This window comes from Salvelinus namaycush, chromosome 34 (genome assembly GCF_016432855.1).
Source record: "Salvelinus namaycush isolate Seneca chromosome 34, SaNama_1.0, whole genome shotgun sequence".
Lineage (NCBI taxonomy): Eukaryota > Metazoa > Chordata > Actinopteri > Salmoniformes > Salmonidae > Salvelinus > Salvelinus namaycush.
In genome coordinates, this window is record NC_052340.1 from 9933491 (window position 1) to 9950698 (window position 17208).

Here is a 17208-nt window from a genome sequence, read left to right on the forward strand (position 1 = left end):
CTGGTCTCAGATCTGTTTCCATTTCTAATACACCCTGGCCTAGCCTGGTCTCAGATCTGTTTCCATTTCTAATACACCCTGGCCTAGCCTGGTCTCAGATCTGTTTCCATTTCTAATACACCCTGGCCTAGCCTGGTCTCAGATCTGTTTCCATTTCTAATACACCCTGGCCTAGCCTGGTCTCAGATCTGTTTCCATTTCTAATACACCCTGGCCTAGCCGTGTCTCAGATCTGTTTCCATTTCTAATACACCCTGGCCTAGCCTGGTCTCAGATCTATGTATGCGCTTATGCCAACTCCTTGTCACGCCAAACAATGTTTGGCAGGCTAATTCCATTACAAAGTTGGCAAGAGAGCATAAACAGACCAGGAACCAGGCTAACCCTGTCCCTGTTTCCTTAAAAATTATGACCTCTCTAATGTCCTCCTCAGGTTTGAGTCAGGAGAAGATCGCCTCCTTTGTGAAGCGTTTGCGGGCGGAGCCCAGGTACCTGCTGGCCCAGAATGTGTCCACGTGCATCGACCCGCTGGAGGTGTGTCTGCACAGGCAGACGGTCCAGGACACCGTGCACATATTCCAGCACTCCATCCCCACAGAGGGCAAGCCTATCACCAACCAGAAAAATTCAGGTACACTTACCTACAGATACGGTCAAATATATTGGTACCCTTGCACTTTACAATGGCTTGCAATGGAGCAGAATGTTCTGTTTTTTCTTTTTTAAACTGGTTGCATGACAATTTTTTACCTTGTTGCCACCGGGGAGGCAGGTAGCCTAGTGGTTAGAGCGTTGGGCCAGTAACCGAAAGGTTGCTGGGTCGAATCCCCGAGCTGACAAGATAAAAATCTGTTGTTCTGCCCCTGAACAAGGCAGTTAACCCACTGTTCCCCGGTAGGCCGTCATTGTAAATAAGAATTTGTTCTTAACTGACTTGCCTGGTTAAATAAAAGTTAAATAAAATAAAAAATTGCAGATCATTTAGTCCAGGCTATTGTTGTCTTTGAAGTGAAAAATCTACATTTTAGCTGTAAATCAAACAAATACACAAAAAACAAATGTTTTTCAATTTCCTTTTTTTTTTTTTTTTTCTTAGAATTTGAGTTCTGCGCAAGGGTGCCTATATATTTGATACCCAGCATCTGTAACTACTCCAGGGGCCTGGCCATGTACAAAGACTGCATGTGAATGGAATAGACCTACGGACCTGATGCAGAGATGTGGTGGGGCTGCGTGCCAAATGGCAGTCTATTTCCTACATGGTGCACTCCGTTTGACCAGAGCCCTATAGGCGCTAGTCAACATTTTTGATTTGATTTATTGGGATCCCCATTAGCTGACGTCAATGGCGACAGCTAGTATTACTGGTGCACTATATACAGTAGGGTAGTGCACTATATAGGGAATAGGGTGCCATTTTGGGACACAACCGTGGAGTGGGGAGAAAGGAGGTCTAACTATGTGTCTGAATAGGGGATAGAGTGTTATTTGGGAAGCTGCCATTGAGGCACAGCTCCATATACACAGTTCCATACTCATCTGTGCTGATTGTGGGTTCCAGGGAGATGTTGGATCTTCTCGTGCCTCAACGTCATGCGCCTTCCCTTCATGAAAAAGTTCAACATCGAAGAGTTTGAGTTCAGTCAGTCCTACCTCTTCTTCTGGGACAAGGTAAGACCACATTTGTTCGTCTTATTAAAATCACATGTATTCACTTGAGCAACTTTTAGCAACAGCCACTAGAATATACAATGCATTTGTTGTTACATTTCAGCGGTGGGGTGTGAACAGTGTTGGTGTGTTTGGCAGTGCGTATCTTTAGTACTATTAGACTCATTGTCTGCCTTAAACCCCCTTTGTGTGTGGCGCTCTGTACACTGGACAATGTTGTACCGTTTGGATGTCACCGTGACCCCCCCCCCCCCCCCCCCCCTCTCGTCTCCTCTCTCCATCATGTCCCTTTTCTGCACTCTCTCCATCCTCCCTTCAGGTGGAGCGGTGCTACTACTTCCTGCAGGCCTGTGTGGAGACAGCCCAGAGGAAGGAGCCTGTAGACGGCAGACTGGTCCAGTTCCTGCTCTCCAATCCCACCAACGACGGCGGCCAGTGGGATATGCTGGTCAACCTCATTGGTCAGTTCATACCTGTTACCCGATCAGGGGAGTGTTGCTGCTTTGTTTGCATTATTCTATGTCGTGGCTGAGTCATGAATCGCACCTTATTCCCTAAATCAGGTACTACGTTGGCCCAGGAGTCATATGTAGGGAATAGGGTGCCATTTAGGACTCACAGTGTAACAACCTTGGTAACTAGACTGTAACTACTCGGCGGTGGCCGTTTACTGCAGAAAATAAGCAAAATTATACTGGAACTGTCTAGATTCTGTTTCAGGTGAGTTACTAATGTAGTAGTTACTGTGTAATTCCTTGTAATTAGACATTCTATGTAACTACCCTTCCACTGTTTTAATGAGTCAGGTTTGTGGTTTAGATCAAGTGTGCGTCCCAAATAGCATCCTATCCCCTACGTATTACATTAGTTTTGACCTCATTCCGTGGGCAAAGCCTTAAAGTTATGGTCCTCTGTGGCTCAGTTGGTGGATCATGGCGCTTGCAGCGCCAGGGTCGTGGGTTCGATTCCCACTGGGGCCTCCCATAGGAGAAATGTAGGCAGGCGTGACTGTAAGCCGCTTTTGGATAAAAGCGTTCGCTTAATGGCATATATATGTTATTACCTTTCCCCGATCATCAGAAAAGTACGGAGTTATCCCAAAGAAATGCTTCCCAGAGTCTCACAGCTCCGAGGCCTCGCGGCGAATGAATGACATCCTCAATCACAAGGTAGGTCGACTCACTTACATCTTTGCGACATTTCCGATTCATAATTATGTCTTGTGTAGAAGTACAACAACACAAAACCTAGTCCTCCTGTTTCATACCAAGACAAGGCAGTACAAGCATATACACTCTACTTAGCGCAGTGGAACGCCACGGACAGAGTATAGAAGCCACCCTTTCTTATTTTGGTGTCGTCTGTTTTCTTGTAGAAGACCCAGATAACTAACCCTTACCCGACATGCTCCGCAATGTCATGAGGTAATAAAGTTCGCTATGTACTATGTCATACCAATGTTCCCTGGCTTCCAGCTGAGAGAATACTGTCTAAGACTGCGGAACATGGTGGCCAGTGAATCCACTGAAGCCGAGCTGTCTGACGCCATGGACACCATGATTGAGGAGGTAAGCGCATGTTAGGGAAAGACGCACACGACTCGCACACCACACACAGCGCACGAGCCACACACCGCCACCACATCACACACAGCGCACGAGCCACACACCGTCACCACATCACACACACCGCCACCACATCACACACACCGCCACCACATCACACACACCGCCACCACATCACACACACCGCCACCACATCACACACACCGCCACCACATCACACACACCGCCACCACATCACACACACCGCCACCACATCACACACACCGCCACCACATCACACACACCGCCACCACGTCACACACACCGCCACCACATCACACACACACACCGCCACCACATCACACACACCGCCACCACATCACACACACCGCCACCACACCACACACACCGCCACCACATCACACACACCGCCACCACATCACACACACCGCCACCACATCACACACACCGCCACCACACCACACACACCGCCACCACATCACACACACCGCCACCACTTCACACACACCGCCACCACGTCACACACACCGCCACCACGTCACACACACCGCCACCACGTCACACACACCGCCACCACGTCACACACACCGCCACCACGTCACACACACCGCCACCACGTCACACACACCGCCACCACGTCACACACACCACACCGCCACCACATCACACACACCGCCACCACGTCACACACACCGCCACCACGTCACACACACCGCCACCACGTCACACACACCGCCACCACGTCACACACACCGCCACCACGTCACACACACCGCCACCACGTCACACACACCGCCACCACGTCACACACACCGCCACCACGTCACACACACCGCCACCACGTCACACACACCGCCACCACGTCACACACACCGCCACCACGTCACATACACCGCCACCACGTCACACACACCGCCACCACGTCACACACACCGCCACCACGTCACATACACCGCCACCACATCACACACACCGCCACCACATCACACACACCGCCACCACATCACACACACCGCCACCACATCACACACACCGCCACAACATCACACACACCACCACAACATCACACACACCACCACCACATCACACACACCACCACCACATCACACACACCACCACCACATCACACACACCGCCACCACATCACACACACCGCCACCACATCACACACACCACCACCACATCACACACACCACCACCACATCACACACACCACCACCACATCACACACACCACCACCACATCACACACACCACCACCACATCACACACACCACCACCACATCACACACACCACCACCACATCACACACACCGCCACCACATCACACACACCGCCACCACATCACACACACACTGTATTCCTCTTCAATAATGTTGTGGCACTGCATCAGTTTGTCCAGAGGAGGGGGCTGTATAACAGACCGTAGAGCTGTGCTCTGAGAAGGACACGTGCTGTAATACGCCTGTATGTGTTTAACACAGCAGGTACTGGGTAGGCAAGGACGATAACCACTACGGCTCCAGTAGTTATTAGGCAATGTTTGTTTTCAGATTAGTTATTGGCCATTCAATTCAAATGTACCTGTCGCTTGTTGTAGCAGCACACAGAGAGCTACAGGTTGATAACAAAGATGTGTGCGTGTGCGTGCGTGTGTGTGAGTAGTACACTACCCCATCTAATACCATTGACTTGATATTGTATTGACTTTCACCACACCACTGATTCCTCTATCAAATCTCAGTAGTAATGAATTAGGACCTAATCACAAGCCCCTCCCAGCACTGCATAACATTGCATAACCCAACTCTTCCACATTTAGCAACAATGGCTGTAGTGATATATGGCCCGTACTGTTTATAATCCACTGGTGACAGCTTGTCATTCTATACTTCTGGCAGCAAAGAGAGAGAGTGTGTGTGTGTCCACATGCGTGTGTGTGTGTGTCCACGTGCACTCACACACGCCTCACGGACCTGATGACAGAATGTTCCATAAACAAGATCTTTATCACAACGCTCCTCACATTGAATGGCGTAAGGCAATTTCATTGTGAGAGGGAAAAGCCTTAATGTCCCAACGTTCCCAGTACCACTTAAGACAGAGGTGTGTATGTGTGGTCAGTCAGTCAGTCAGTCAATATCACACAGCCAGAGAGAGAACATTACATAAAGGATGTAGCTTTTGTGTGGAGCAGTTCTGTTGTATATGCCCCTGACTGCTTGTTTAAACAGACTCTGTGTCTACTACCCTTACCGCTCTGGATACACTACGCTAGCTACAGCACATTCTGATTGTGCAACACTTCCAGTTCTCCCTCGTTGCACTTCTTCTATGAACAAGAGCGTATTCTTTTTTTTTTGTCAACGTGTTTGTTTGTCCACCTGGTAGTAGTTTGTTTTGTGTAACACAGCTCTGGCAGCCAGGGGGAGTGTGAAGAGAGAGAGAGAAAGGTGGGGGATGTTGGCCCGGGAGGGTGAAGGGTGTAACCAGCGCCTCTCCTCCCGTCTCGTGGGCGTCCGTACGGAGAAGGGTGCGTTGACTGCGCTTCCGGGCTTGGCATCTGTTGCGACGAGTGAAACGTCACTGTTGTGCCGTGATTTAGATTAGCTCCTAGCTAGCGAGCCAACAAATTAGCCATAATTAATTAAGCTAGAATATACTCTGTCGGATGTGATCAGTTAGTCGGGTCCTTTTTCATTAATTAACTTCTCTGTGTGCTCGTCACTCAGCATGTTGTGTTGACACAGGGCTGCTTCCCAAATGCCACGCTATTCCCTTTATAGTGCACTATATATAGGGAATAGGGGGCCATTTGGGACACTTCCCAGGCCATTTGAAACGTGTCATGTTCAATTACAGAGTATTGCAGTCCTTTTCCAAGTGCTGCGTGTGACTTCAGTGTGCGGGCTGTGCCACCTTGTTCTGGGTTCAGACTGCACACGTAAACCATGTAAACACCAAGTATGAGAGGTTGTGGGTTTGTGCGTGTGTGAACGTTTAGAAGTGGTGTCTGTGTGTGTGTGTGCGTGTGTGTGTGTGTGTGTGTGTGTGTGTGTGTGTGTGTGTGTGTGTGTGTGTGTTTCTATGTATGCTTAGAAGTGGCGTGTGTTTATATTCAGAAGTGGTGTTTGTGTCTGTGGTTACATTTTAGAGTTGGTGTTTGTGTCTGTGGTTACATTTTAGAGTTGGTGTGTGAGACATAGCTGATCAAAGCTCCCAGACTCGGCCCTCGTTAAGCCAGGGGATGTCAGGCCTACTTTAGGCGGGGAGGGTCTGGCGTTGTGCACACTCCCTGGGTGAGGAGTGTGACAGGGTGCTGGAGAGCATCACTCTGTCCTCGTCCAGGCTCCACATGACAGGCCTGAGAGCCAGAGAGGACAGGCTGCACCACGTACCACCATGCTACCCACCAGCTTCAAAGACCCGGGGCCTCCCTTTTAATGTCCTGGTCCCTGCAGAAGCACACACAGACATGTACACTGTAACAGGCATGCAGGAGTGTGTGCAGGAGCGCACAAACACAGGGAGACGTTTCCAAGCACACACACACACACACACACACACACACAGATTTCGTATAGGCACACACACCACCTCACTTGTATGTAGTCCTACTGCTAGCACGCGACCACACATATCACACACACACACACACGTTCCTCACATCCTCTCTGCTGCAGTCCTTCAGTCTGGTACATGTTGCATTGCGTCATGCAGAATGAATCATAACCAGTCCTGTGCTGTTTCTGCTGTATAGAACGTGCCCATTTGGGCGCCGGACATTCTGAATAGAAATTCTCCTTCAGGTACATATGACTGTGTTCAATATGAGTGCTGTGTTTGTAGATTGTAAGGAGTCATTGATTGGACAGTGAGTTGACTGACATGCTGCGTGTGCCTTTAGAGTGGCTACATCTCAATGGACCCTCTTCCTTATATAGTGCACTACTTTGACCAGGGCAAAAGTAGTGCACTATAAAGGGAATAGGGTGCGGTTTGGGACGTAGTCAGTGTGTTGGCTCAGCGCTGGCTGTAGCAGCAGGTCGCTGTGGGTGGGTTTGTGTTATTGTGTGGGCTCGTTTGCCAGCGCTGAAAAGCGGCCCGCCGCACTTCATCAGCTCATATTTCTTAATTTGACAACGTTGTTACAATCTATAATGACCCCATGTGTTTTCTGTTTACAAGGCCAGAAAGTCTCAGTCAAGCCCAGTCCATTTCTTCTACCCCAGCTGCTCTCTCAAACGGGTCATTTGCTTACAGTTTCATCTAGGCTCTGCGTCCCAGGGCTTTGACTCGAAAGCAGCAAGGCCCGTAGTCACAAAGCGTCTTGGACTTGGAAGGCTGATCTAGGATCAGGTCCTCCCTTTTTATTCATTGTGATTCAAAATAAAAGCTGATCCTAGATCAGCACTCCTACTCTGAGACGCTTTGTGTGGATACGGGCCGTGGCAGGTTCCACCCTTCACAGTTACCAGCACAAGGTGTTTTAGTGTGTTGTGCTGTTGTGCTGTTTGTTTATTTCTCCCCTAACAAGAGGTGATTTCCCTCTGTTTGGGCGACGGGAAGTAAATCAACAAACAAACAGGCATGCGTGAGCCGACGAGGAAAGGATGGAGCGCGTGTGTTCCTGTAGCATTGGCGCTATCTGGCTGTCGTGCTGCAGGCGCTCCAGTGTTTACTGCCAAGCATGCAAACACATGCTACGTAGGTACGCTCAAAGGCTAGCATGATCCGCTGAGACACGCAGCCTCTCCGGATGCCCCGGCATCGGCCAATTACAGGCCTTATTACCCACACCTGGGCTTCATCCATGTCACACGACACAAGAATACGGTCTGCGTTGTCCCACAGGTGGGGGGGGGCATGCTGTGGATCTAGAGGAGCTTCCTTAATCTATTAATTGCTGGGCCTGTTCAGATGAAATGGGGTTACGGAGCGTTTCTATAGATGTATGAGTACAGGGCCTTGTTCATTAGGCACCAAACGGAAGAGAACGGGCAGGAAGGGAATGTCTTGTATCTTAAACTTGTCCAATAAGAAACACTCCTTTTCGCTTTCCGTTGCAAAACCTTTGAAGACAAGAGCCAGGTCTTAGACTACTGTTAATCAGTCCCGTGTTGCCGTCTGGGTCGGTCTTTATGAAGACGGACACTTTCTTATTACAACGTGTGTTTTAATGTTTATCCCAGGCTATTGTAGGACTGTCCTCTGGTGCAGGCGGTGCAATTTCCCCAAACAAACACGGGTCACTCCGGCTTCCTGTTTTGTCAATAACAGGGGATCCCAGCCGCCATCTCAGATAAGGCCCTAATTCAAACCTGGCCAAGCAGAAAATCAGGAGCCGGGTGGCCTTGAAGAAGCCTGCCTGCGCTCAGAAACCACACAATAACCTTACTAACCTTTCCCAAACGGCTTACAAATCCACAACAGCCAGCACCCGACAGACGGCAGCCATGGGATTCTTGCTGTTGCGTTTTGCATTCTTTCACCAGCTCCACCCACCCGCTGAAGCAGTGTTTTGGAGTGGGAGGGAGAGGAGCTATGTAGTGTACGTCAGAAGATATACAGACAGTGACACAGACATTTAAAAAGAAAGCAAGCGGTCTCTAAAGACACTGGTCAAACACGGTGTCCAGCAGTCGTAAATCTCCCCTCTCCCTCTTCCATCCTCAATGCAGTGTGTCTGTCCTCAGTGGAAGGGCCAGGGTAGGGTGGCAGGCAGGCAGGAAGGGAAGGTGGGCTGCCTGCTCCCCACACATGACCCTGTCAGCCTCTGCTTGTCCGTGCTGATGGATGGGCTGTCTGTGTCCTGAGAGGGAGAGAGCCAACAGGAATGGTTGGATATCTGTAAAAGATTTGGTAGTCTAGTACTGAGGAGGACTGTACCAGTGCTGAGAAATGAACTGGGGGTAAACACAGTGAAGGAATACAATGGAACAAGGCTACTCATAGTCAACATTTTAGCAAGTACAGGACAGAAGAGACAGTACCAGGAATCTTGGCGGTAGTGCTATATACATGATTCTAATGGAGACGCGCCCAGCCCACCCAGTGTCTCGTGCTCATCTTCGTCTGTCCGTTTTGGAGGCAGGTGATTCAATATTGACTCACTGAGGGCTGTGCTGCTGAGGCCTGCTGACGTCAGTGGGGTTCTGGCTCATTGTTTTGTGAAGAGCGTAGCCTCGTTTCACCGGGTCTACATGGGTGCCCTGTTGTGTTTGGACGGGCAGGGGCGTTTATTTAACCTGCCAAGGAGGAGACAGGGATGTGAGGTGGTACAGGGGCCGAGGGCACGGGGGCAAAGGGGCCTGTTTGTGTGTTCGGGGCATCTGGGGCCCGTGCTGGTTAAATACAGGGCAGGGATGGGCGCGGTTGGCATTTAGTCTGCGCCGCGGGGCAACGGGACAGAGAAAACAAACCCAGAGTCTTCAAGGCGCCGTCTTGTCTGGGTGTTGGAAAAGGTGAGGGTTACTGTGAGGGTCTGGGTAGGTGGGAATGGTACTGGGTGTGCTGTCTTTTTGAAAATATTTTTGTTTTATTTAACCTTAACCAGTTGAGTCAGCAAAAGCATCAAATTCTTCATTTACAACAAGGGCCTACGTGGGAATAGTTGACTACGATCAACCTGAAGACAGGCATGCCATCAGTAGTTAATGTAGTTGACACCGTGGAAAAGTGCAGCAGCAACGGCCCCTGAGTGTCTCTGCTTTGGTGAAGAGCTTCGGGGCCAAACGTAATTCCCCAGTTCTATTTTCACCCTATGAGGAGTTTAATTTGTCTGGACTTTTTTGCCGAAAGTAAATGAAAATAGTGGGAGTCAATGGGAAGTCCTCGTAAATATAGACGTGCGTGTATTGCATATGTGTGCTCGCGTACTAACGGTCGGACTACCTACGTGTACATGCCAGATTGGGAGTCGGTGATTGACAGCCCGACATAGCGTTATCAGAGACCGACAATGCAGGGTGTTCTCAAACCACCAAAACATCCGCTTAAATAATAGGCTTTGATAGGACTGGTATACACAACGCATTTTCAGAAGGAAATTCCTGAGATTGACGTATCAGTTGAAGGGAAGGCTTATTCTGAGAACCCTGTCAAAACAGACTGGTAGAGGCCAGAGGAACACCATGGGAACACAGTCAGAAACCACAACGACAGGAAGAGCGAGCGATACAGCCAGGCGGATATCCTGCTCACACTACTGTTAAGCTCTTTTTGGTCCCGAGTTTGAGTTTTACAATGGCGCTTTTACATAGAGACTATCTAAGAGATATCAATGTGCTCTGTCTTTCTTACAGTGGTAATGCATGATTAAGTTTTTTTCCCCTGTCTGTTTTTTCACGTGCGCTGCGTACAGGTCTTCCGGGTGGCCACTGTGTGTCTGGGCAGCCCCGCTGACTCCATTTATTGGGAGTACAGAGACAAGGACAAGAACTTCCACCGCATGGGCCCCCTGTCCCCTCAGCAGTTCTACAAGGAACTGGTCAAGCCCCTCTACAACATCCAGGACAAGGTCAACTTTTTACCCAGCTTTTATTGATTTATTTGAATAAAATATCAATATAGGCTTTGAGTTGATCGTAATGAATTATTACAAGAGCTAATCATTATTAGGGCCATGAGTTTTCCCCTGGGGTCGCAAAATTCCCAAAGTTCCTGGAAACTTTGGACGTTTTCTGAATTTTGCGACCCAGGAAAAGCACCGGGGCCCAGTTAGTCTATATTAGACCAAGGGTTGGAGTCAGGAATAATGCCCTCTCTTCCTGTGTTTGTTGATGAGCTGAGTCTAACCTCTGTTCTCCCTCCCCCGCCCCGAACAGATCTGTCTGGTGAATGACCCGCGGCCTCAGAACCCCTATGAGAAGCTGTATAGCGTTGAGTTCCTGGGCAACATGGTGGGCGGACACAACACCCTGTACAACAACCAGCCCATCCAGCTACTCAAAAAGGCGGCCGCGGACTCCATCAAAGAGGGAGAGGTACTGTGTGGGGGTGTGTGAGCGTGTCCGGTAAGGTAGATCATGGCTACGTCTGACAACTGAGCGAGTGTGCAAGGAGACACTACCTGTAACGCATGTTTCTCTCTCTCCCTCTCTCTCTCGTAGGCTGTGTGGTTCGGTTGTGACGTGTGCAAGGAGACACTACCTGTAACGCATGTTTCTCTCTCTCCCTCTCTCTCTCGTAGGCTGTGTGGTTCGGTTGTGACGTGGGCAAGCATTTCCATGGCAAACTGGGCATCAACGACATGAATGTGTGAGTTTTACGAGAGAGAGGCGCACATGCGTCAACATCGCATGTATAACTCACTATCAGTCAGGTGCGTGTGCGTGTGTGCGTGTGTGTGCGTGTGTGTGCGTGTGTGTGAGTGAGAGAGATCTCATCCTGTCCCTCCCTGTGTTCCCCCATCTCTCAGGTTCAACCATGAGTTGGTGTTCGGGGTGTCCGTAAAGAACCTGTCCAAGGCAGAGAGACTGATCTTCGGAGACTCCCTCATGACCCACGCCATGATCCTCACCGCTGTCACCGACAAGGTAGCACACACTTATACGTACACACTCGCCGCATTTGAGTGTTCCGCAGTGACTCTGCACCAAAGGCGTCCAGTGTGGTGTTTACAGTCGTTTGAATCGACTGCATGTTTTAAAATGGCTGTCAATTTCCCCCCCTGTATGTGAACCCCAGCTGTCTCCTCCTTCCCCTCAGAACAGCTGGACAGGGCCCTAGGCTACACAACATAGGAGTTACCAGTCCTACCCTGCACCCCACTAGGAATCCTGCCCTCCTCTCTTACTAATGGACATACTGTATCATTTGCTGAATATACTTCCACCATGTATAGTGTACTCCATGTATGACGGGCATAAAGCAGAAAACACAGACTTATTTGGACTTCTTCTCCATTTGCTGGGTACATCTGCCTCCTAATAATCATACCCATTTTGATTGAGCTCTGTCTCTCTCTCTCTCGTTCTCCCTTTCGCTCACTCTAGCAGGATGAAAAGGATGGAGGTTATGAGAAGTGGAGGGTGGAGAACTCCTGGGGCGACGACCGTGGGAATAAAGGTGAGAGCGCTGAGTCGGCCAGAGGTCAGAGGTCAGAGGAGGAGAGGGCCCGTTCTCACGCAGCCTTGTGACGTCTGTCTGCCTCTCGCAACACGAGAGCCCCTCTAGGTCCGCCTGAGCCGAGCTATGTGAAAGCGCAGACCCCTCGTCTCTCTTCTCTCTCACACCACAGGGCGTCAGTGTACAATCACAGGGACAGTTGAATTTCCTGTCAGGTCGATTGAATTTGAAGTAGGATTAGCTCCCTCCCCACCCACCTGGCTTTGTTATGAATTTATAATTGACTTGGTGTGGAGGGCTGGCTTTGGTTTGGGGTTAGTTTTGCGGCATCCTCTCATGTGTGGCCCCCGACCGTAGCTTTGTCTGTTATGGCTATGAACCCCAGAGGGAGAGAAAGCACAACAACGGGGATGTTTCCCAGACAACGGCCCTTTGTCCCTCTCACAACACAACAGTACGCCATTTTGTTTCAGCCTCCCGACTTCCTCTGTGTGGAAGAGTCCAGCTCAGACACTGTCAGACTACAGGCCTGGGTTCAAATAGTATTTTTCTTCTTCCATCCAGCGCCACTAAAACATTTGAAAGGAAACAAATACTGAACCCTCCTCTGTTGGGACTGTGTGGCTTTTTAATCAAAATACGTAATTATCCACCATTCCCACCTCTCTCTTTCTCTTTCCCCCCTCTGTCTTTCTCTCTCTCTTTCCCCCCTCTCTCTCCTCTCTCCCTCTCTCTCTCTCCATCCCTACGCACCCTGTGCTCTACATTCCAGTGCAGATTATTTTGGTTTTATTATGTAGTTCCACTTCCTGGTCAATGACTTCATGTCATCTGCATATTGAAAAAATATAAAAAGGCCTAACACCAAAGCCTCCTCAAATCAACTGTATTTCACGCATATTCCATAAACATCCACGCAGATGGGAGAAAGCCTTCATATCCGCTCTCTTTCCCCTCAGATGTATTAATAAAGTTATTGAAAACAAACGGTGTGGAGGACCCGCGGCGGTGAGCACCGCTTGTTGGACAGCTGGGGACGGGGAGGGAGGACTTGTCAACGCCACGGCGGACGGAGAAAATGTGTGTTCGTAAGGTTTTGAGGGTTAGCATCTATCCAATTGGCTGTAATATTTTGATTCCCCCAAGAGGATCCCACCTAATTAGGTTAACACCATGGTGCCTGGTGCAAACTGCCCAAACCCTCCAAACACCAGGGCTTTTCTCAAGATTGATTATTATGTCCTCAGAGTGCACTATTTGTACCTTTCCGTGATTATTATACAAATATGGGAAATGTGGGCCAATCTGACATGTGATATTTCATTGTGACAGACTGTTTATAGGCTAGAGATGCCCTTCTCAACGCACCTCTCGGATTCTACACCGCCCCTTTTACAGCTACTTCGGAATAGTGAGAAACAATATTTGTACTGGCTATTGCGATTCCCTTGTTAACATATCACGTTACCGGGCAGACTATGGACACACTCTTATATCTGCTATTACATTTACGTTGGTGACGTCGTCGCAGATAGGTTTGGGAAATAATGTTGTCGTTATGGCGAACTAAGGAGATGAAGAAGAGGACTGGCCACCCCTCATAGCCTGGTTCCTCTCTAGGTTTCTTCCTAGGTTTTGGCCTTTCTAGGGAGTTTTTCCTAGCCGCCGTGCTTCTACACCTGCATTGCTTGCTGTTTGGGGTTTTAGGCTGGGTTTCTGTACAGCACTTTGATATATCAGCTGATGTAAGAAGGGCTACATAAATACATTTGATTTGATGATGGAAACAGGGTGTGCTGCAGACAATGCTCGCTTTAGCAGTCTGTGACCCGTATTGCTCAACTCAGCTGTACTATTTGATCTAAAGCAGAACGGCCCGTCTGAATAAACTCCATCCACAGCTCTCCCTGTAAGACGAGGTAGGACACATTGCAGTCCCGTTAAGACAAATAATGCCGCTATACGAAACCGCCACCCGACACGCACACATCTTTCCTGGAAACTGGAAAGGAAGAACACGCAGTGAACACTCAGAACGAATAACACCCAGGACGAATAACACCCAGGACGAATAACACCCAGAACGAATAACACCCAGGACGAATAACACCCAGGACGAATAACACCCAGGACGAATAACACCCAGGACGAATAACACCCAGGACGAATAACACCCAGAACGAATAACACACAGAAGCGGGGGTATTGTTTTGAGCTGAGGTCCGTTTTTCCGAGGACCCTGTGACGTCATCGATAATGCAACTTTTCAGCGGGGGAGGGATGCGCTCTAAACACTGCCTGGGTCCAGAGATGAGAGGAAAACCAAACAGCGGTCACAATCTGGTCTAGTCCCCAGCTCTGACCGTTACACAATCCCGTATAACCACAGGATCGCGTTCATTGGGCACCAAACGGGGAAAAAAACTGTCTGAAGCACGGAGGGACTACCTGGACTTGTCCAATAAGAAACATTAGTTGGAAAATGTTTTAAAACGTTTTCTGCTGCGTGCCCAAACGAACCAGCCCGTGCCTGCTCAAATCCCAAATCTATCACCACGTGGATAGATTGGAGCTGTTCCTCTTCCTGTCTGTCTGTAATCTGGGTTGTTATTTTGTTCAGACAGGCCCATTGCCCTTGTAGATAAATAAGAACACTGTATGAGGAATGCCCCTATTGTCATTAAACATCCTGCTCTCGCCGGTCTAATCTCTTCATATCAAGTGTTTTATATGCTGTTCTTTATGATTTGATGTACTCTCGGTCACCCTGTCTGTGAGAGCGAGGCCGTGGCCTGTGTCTGTATGTGTTTCCAGGGCCAATGTCTCAGAGTGGGATCATGTACACTGAAAGTTGTGTTTTTGGGCTTGTTATGAAAATGTATTAGAGCAAGATGAAGTGGCATTCGAGATATTCTTTCATCTTTTTTGGGTGAGAAGGATAAAGTGGCCTAATGCTGTGTTAATGAATAAAATTATGTGTGTCGGTCAGTCCCTCCCTTGCAATCTGGAGATTTATCGGGGTGTGCGACTTGAGGACAGAAGTGTGGGACAGACTTGGGTTCAAATACTATTTGACATCATTTCAAATACTTCCAATAGAAAAGTCCCAAAAGTGCAAACCCAGCCCACCTGGCACTCCATGCAGGCTAAAGAAAACCAGTCCTAGCCATGCATTTGAAAGATTTCAAATAGTATTTAAACCCAGGTGTTGTGTGGGACAGACAGACAGGCCACACACTTTAGAACACTCACACCTATTGCTTTCAGTATAGGGCAGTCCACTGAAGTACAGGGTGAGTCACTGGTACTGCTGTTAGCTAATGGATTTCAGACTGCCTGGTCTTAGAGACGGGTGTTAATCAAGACTAATGATTCCTGAAAAGAAACTCCAGCGGCACGTCGTGGATCTCGACGCTCCACAGATTGAATGGATCTTATACCAACAATCTCAATTACACCTTCATCGGGTCTTTTTTAACCTTTTAACTGTATGAATTAACCCATTGTATCTGTGTGTGTGTGTGCAGGTTACCTAATCATGACCGACGAGTGGTTCTCTGAATACGTGTACGAGGTGGTCGTGGACAAGAAGTACCTGGCCCCCGAGGTGCTGGAAGTAATGCAGAAGGAGCCCATCGTCCTTCCTGCCTGGGACCCAATGGGAGCCTTGGCCTTGTAACTATGGAAACAGAGGGTGCCATCCCACCCGCCTGGTCTCAGCCCTGGTCTGTTTGACTCCGCCCCATCTCTCTGGTTTTACTCCTCCATAGACTTCCACCCACCACAGCCTGTTCTCTAGACAAATAATAAAAGTAGGTTTTTTTACTGGAAAAACACACGTCTTCTTTCGGCCATTTTGTTTTGTCCATGTCCTCTTTTGCTTCTCTCCGCCACCAGGCACCAGCAGAGTTTATTGCAATTCAGTTTTTGTTGTTTTGTGTCCTCTGGCTTCATAAACATTCTGTGGTATGTAGAAAGCTGTGGGGTTGTTAAAAGGTCTGTCTGTACCATCTCTTTGTTAGGGCTGGTTCAGGGTCACGTCCTACGTAAGTAGTCCATCCCAGTCTTTCACCAGGAGACACACATCCACCCCACCAGTCCTAGCTCTATGATTGAGGCCCAGCGTAATGCCATCCCTTCCTCTCTGCTAGCTTCCCTAGGTCAGAGTTCAACCCAGAGCAGCCAGACTAGAGTGAGGTGTGTGAGAGAGAGTTAGGCAGGGGTGTCAGGAAGCAGCGTACCAGTCACCCGCCCTCTGATCCCCCCCCCCCCCCAGCCAGCCATGGTCCAATCCGGTGAGTTATCGTCCACTGACAGAAGGGGAAGTGCCAGTTCAGCACATCAGCATTCAGGGGAGCATAATAGCACAACTATGACGAGTTCAGTCAGAGTTTAGTGGTGGTGGTCAGACTAGTATGTTTTGATGAATAAGCAGTAGGGGGAACTCAACTCCCAACACATTCAGTTCAGCTCATGTGGATAGAGACATCAGTGTTTACGCACAAGCTCCCCCCTGTGAACTTGACACTGCTGCTCCTCACCGTATGCCCTGCTTTACTGTGAGCTCTGCCTGGAATGAGGGGTGACAGAAGGGCCGGCAGGCTGGAGCTCGGAGGGTGGGGGTCGGGAGGGGTCAGCTCAGTCCCCTGGAATCCCAGCCGTGTGAAGCGTACCACAGCCACCCGCTACTCCTCTCACCCCACTATTAAATCATTACAACTCCCAGAGATCCCCCGAACCGACAAACGCAGGAACGGCCGGCAATTGACCCCGACCCCTGAATTCCAACCCTCCTGAGTGGCCGAACACAGGGGCAGTACATTTCCCATGGGGTCAGACGGAAGAGAGGGAGAGTGTGTGTGTGTCCCTTACCGTTGAGCTACACACAAACATGAACACAGAGC

At 49.3% G+C, this 17208-nt stretch overlaps 1 protein-coding gene across 1 annotated transcript; it reads left to right on the forward strand.

The window, feature by feature from the left end:
- The first annotated feature begins 420 nt into the window (after positions 1 to 420).
- On the forward strand, positions 421 to 16008 carry LOC120028813 (bleomycin hydrolase-like). The gene is made up of 11 exons (XM_038974054.1): positions 421 to 631; positions 1562 to 1671; positions 1991 to 2132; positions 2752 to 2840; positions 3147 to 3239; positions 10599 to 10754; positions 11062 to 11220; positions 11427 to 11494; positions 11655 to 11772; positions 12235 to 12304; positions 15832 to 16008. The coding sequence occupies exons 1-11, from the start codon at positions 421 to 423 to the stop codon at positions 15981 to 15983; spliced, it is 1368 nt and encodes a 455-aa protein (XP_038829982.1). The 3' UTR covers positions 15984 to 16008.
- The last annotated feature ends 1200 nt before the right edge of the window (positions 16009 to 17208 follow it).

Bases quoted from the DNA above. Each gene is read 5' to 3' on its own strand.
- LOC120028813 (XM_038974054.1), top strand. From the start codon at position 421: ATGTCCTCCTCAGGTTTGAGTCAGGAGAAGATCGCCTCCTTTGTGAAG. The intron at 1,672-1,990 runs GTAAGACCACAT...TCCTCCCTTCAG, and splicing joins ACCTCTTCTTCTGGGACAAG to GTGGAGCGGTGCTACTACTT. The intron at 11,495-11,654 runs GTGAGTTTTACG...CCCATCTCTCAG, and splicing joins GGCATCAACGACATGAATGT to GTTCAACCATGAGTTGGTGT.